Source organism: Eimeria necatrix, genomic scaffold (genome assembly GCF_000499385.1).
Source record: "Eimeria necatrix Houghton genomic scaffold, Enh_scaff1043, whole genome shotgun sequence".
NCBI classification, from domain to species: domain Eukaryota; phylum Apicomplexa; class Conoidasida; order Eucoccidiorida; family Eimeriidae; genus Eimeria; species Eimeria necatrix.
The window spans coordinates 1-2,500 of record NW_013651847.1 but is presented as its reverse complement, the minus strand read 5'-3'; the positions used below and the strand labels follow the sequence as shown (position 1 = coordinate 2,500).

At 40.7% G+C, this 2,500-nt stretch overlaps 1 protein-coding gene across 1 annotated transcript; it reads right to left on the bottom strand.

The window, feature by feature from the left end:
* Positions 1-513: 513 nt before the first annotated feature.
* Positions 514-2,450, bottom strand: ENH_00001520 (hypothetical protein, conserved; the record flags this gene model as incomplete). The annotated part of the gene is made up of 3 exons (XM_013578191.1): positions 514-833; positions 1,571-1,850; positions 2,367-2,450. Coding segments are annotated over 3 exons (684 nt in total), but the record flags the coding sequence as incomplete, so codon positions are not given.
* Positions 2,451-2,500: the final 50 nt, after the last annotated feature.

Below are 2,500 nucleotides of genomic sequence, written 5' to 3'. Positions count from 1 at the left end.
AATGCCATTTGAACATAAATGGCCATTTAAATATAAATGGCATTTAAATATAAATGGCATTTAAATAGAAATGGCATTTAAATATAAATGACATTTAATTGAAAAGTTTCCTCTCTTTCGGGTGTACGTACAGACACCCGGTCTTTTCGCCTTTTCCTTCCAGAAGGCCAAAAGAGCCAAAATAAGAGCCAAAAAGAATAAAAAGAATAAAAGAAGAATAAAAGAATAAAAAGAATATAAAAGAATAATAAAAGAATAAAAGAATAATGAAAGAATAAAAGAATAAAAGAATGAAAGAATGAAATGACAAAGGGAACGTGGGGTGTACGTACACCTGAGCAGCCGGCGTGGAAGATGCATTTTTGAAGATTGGGAGTCGCCGAGTGCATTAAAAGAAGCGGAATTGAGAAATAAATATTATTTTATAAAATTATTTGCGTTTTAAAAGGGCAAAGGGGAGAAATAAAGGGAAAAAGAGGAAAAGAAGCTGCAAATGGACTTGTTGGAGGCGGCCTAGACGCAGCCGCGCGTTCTGGCTTTTGCTGCTGCTGCTTCTTCTTCCGCTGTTTCGGATTCGTTTTCGAAGCTCTTTTCGGATTTGTTTTCCGTTTTATTTTCCGTTTTATTTTCCTTTTTGTTTTCCTTTTTGTTTTCATTTTTGTTTTCCGTTTTGTTTTCCTTTTTCGCCGCTTCTTTCTGTCTCTTGAGCTTCCGCAGAATCACCGACTTGTTCTTCCGCTCCGCTGCTGCTGCTGCTGCTGCTGCTGCTGCTGCTGCTTCCGCCGCGCACACGGCGTAGCCCGCGCTCACCCTTCCATTTGTCCGGAGTTTATCTGAAATAAAAACAAAAAACAAAATTAAAAACAAAATTAAAAATTAAATTAAAACAAAATCCAATTAAATCCAACCAAATAAAGCCCAATTAACTGCCAAACTAGCGCAGCAACCCCTCCCGCGCGCAAACCCTAAATTAGGGTTTAGGGTTTAGGGTTTGCCTCGAATGCTCTTGGGTTTATCTGCGGTATCGAAGAGAATATCCTTGAGTTCCTGGACCCTCATGGGCCTGACGGAGAGCAGCATAGCAGCAACTCCAGCAACAACAGGAGCTGCCATTGAAGTCCCGGAAAGACTTTTAAAAGTATTTGGCGGAAAAGAAGAAATAATAAAAACCCCCGGAGCTGCCAAATGAACTGCATTTCTTCCATAATTGCTAAAAGCCGCGAGTTTGTCCATTTCATCAGTGGCAGCAACAGAAATAACATTATCAACTTTATAAGCTCCTGGATACTCCGGCCTTAAGTCCGCGTTGCTGCTGCTGTTGCCAGCAGCAGCAACAAACAGCTGCTGCGCTGCACTGGCCCTCTTTATCGCCTGCAGCAGACCACTGGACACATCGGGGCCCCCCCAGGAGTTATTAGTTAAATGAAAGTCCATTTCAACTGCATAATTCAAAGCTTCAATCGAATCCGAAGTTGCTCCGCTTCCCTGGCCATCCAAAAACCTCAAACCCGCAATACTGACATTGCTGCAAACCCCGTGAAAGCCCCGGGCTGGGGGCCCCCCCGGGTACCCTCCGGGGGGCCCCCCGGGGGCCCCCGGGGCCCCCGGGGGGGCCCCCGGGGGGCCCCCAAATTGCCCCCGATAATGCCCGCGACGTGGGTGCCGTGGCCGTGGGGGTCTGAGACTTCGGGCCTTTTTAAAAAGAAGTCAAATCCGTTAATGTCGTCGACATATCCATTTCTGTCGTCGTCAATTCCATTATTTGGAATTTCGAATTCGTTTTGCCAAATGTTGCTGCGCAGGGCCGTGTGGTGTACAGACACCCCAGTGTCGATCACCCCCACCACCACCTGCGAGGATAATGTAGAATTAAATCAGATTTAATTTAATTTAATTAATAATTAATAAATAATTAAATAATTAAATAATTAATAAATAAATAATTAATTAATTAATTAATTAATTAATGATAAGTGAAGAGAAGTAATGGGAAATGGTTTTGTTTGTATGTTTGTTTTGGAAGTGCAGAAGAAGTCTGAGAGGAAATAAATGGAAATAAAGAGGAAGTGAAGAACAAATCAAGAATAAATAATAAATAAAGAATAAATCCAAATAAATGAAAATAAAAAAAGAATAAATCAAAATAAATGAAGAATAAATCCAAATAAATGAAGAATAAATCAAAATAAATGAAAATAAATGGAAATAAATGAAGAATAAATGAAAATAAATGAAGAATAAATCCAAATAAACGAAAATAAATGAAAATAAATGAAGAATAAATCAAAATAAATGATGAAATAAAGAAAAAGGTTTTGTTTTGAAGAAATAAAGAAAAGGGTTTTGTTTTTTTGTTTGAAAACCACCTCGCGTTCGCAAACACTTCTTTTCCAAGCCCGGTCCACCCCCGTCAGCTCCAGCCAGTAGGCCAGCGGCAGGTCTTCTTGCCGCTGCGCGCAAACCCTAAATCAGGGTTTGGGCAATTGGGGAGGGTTTGCGG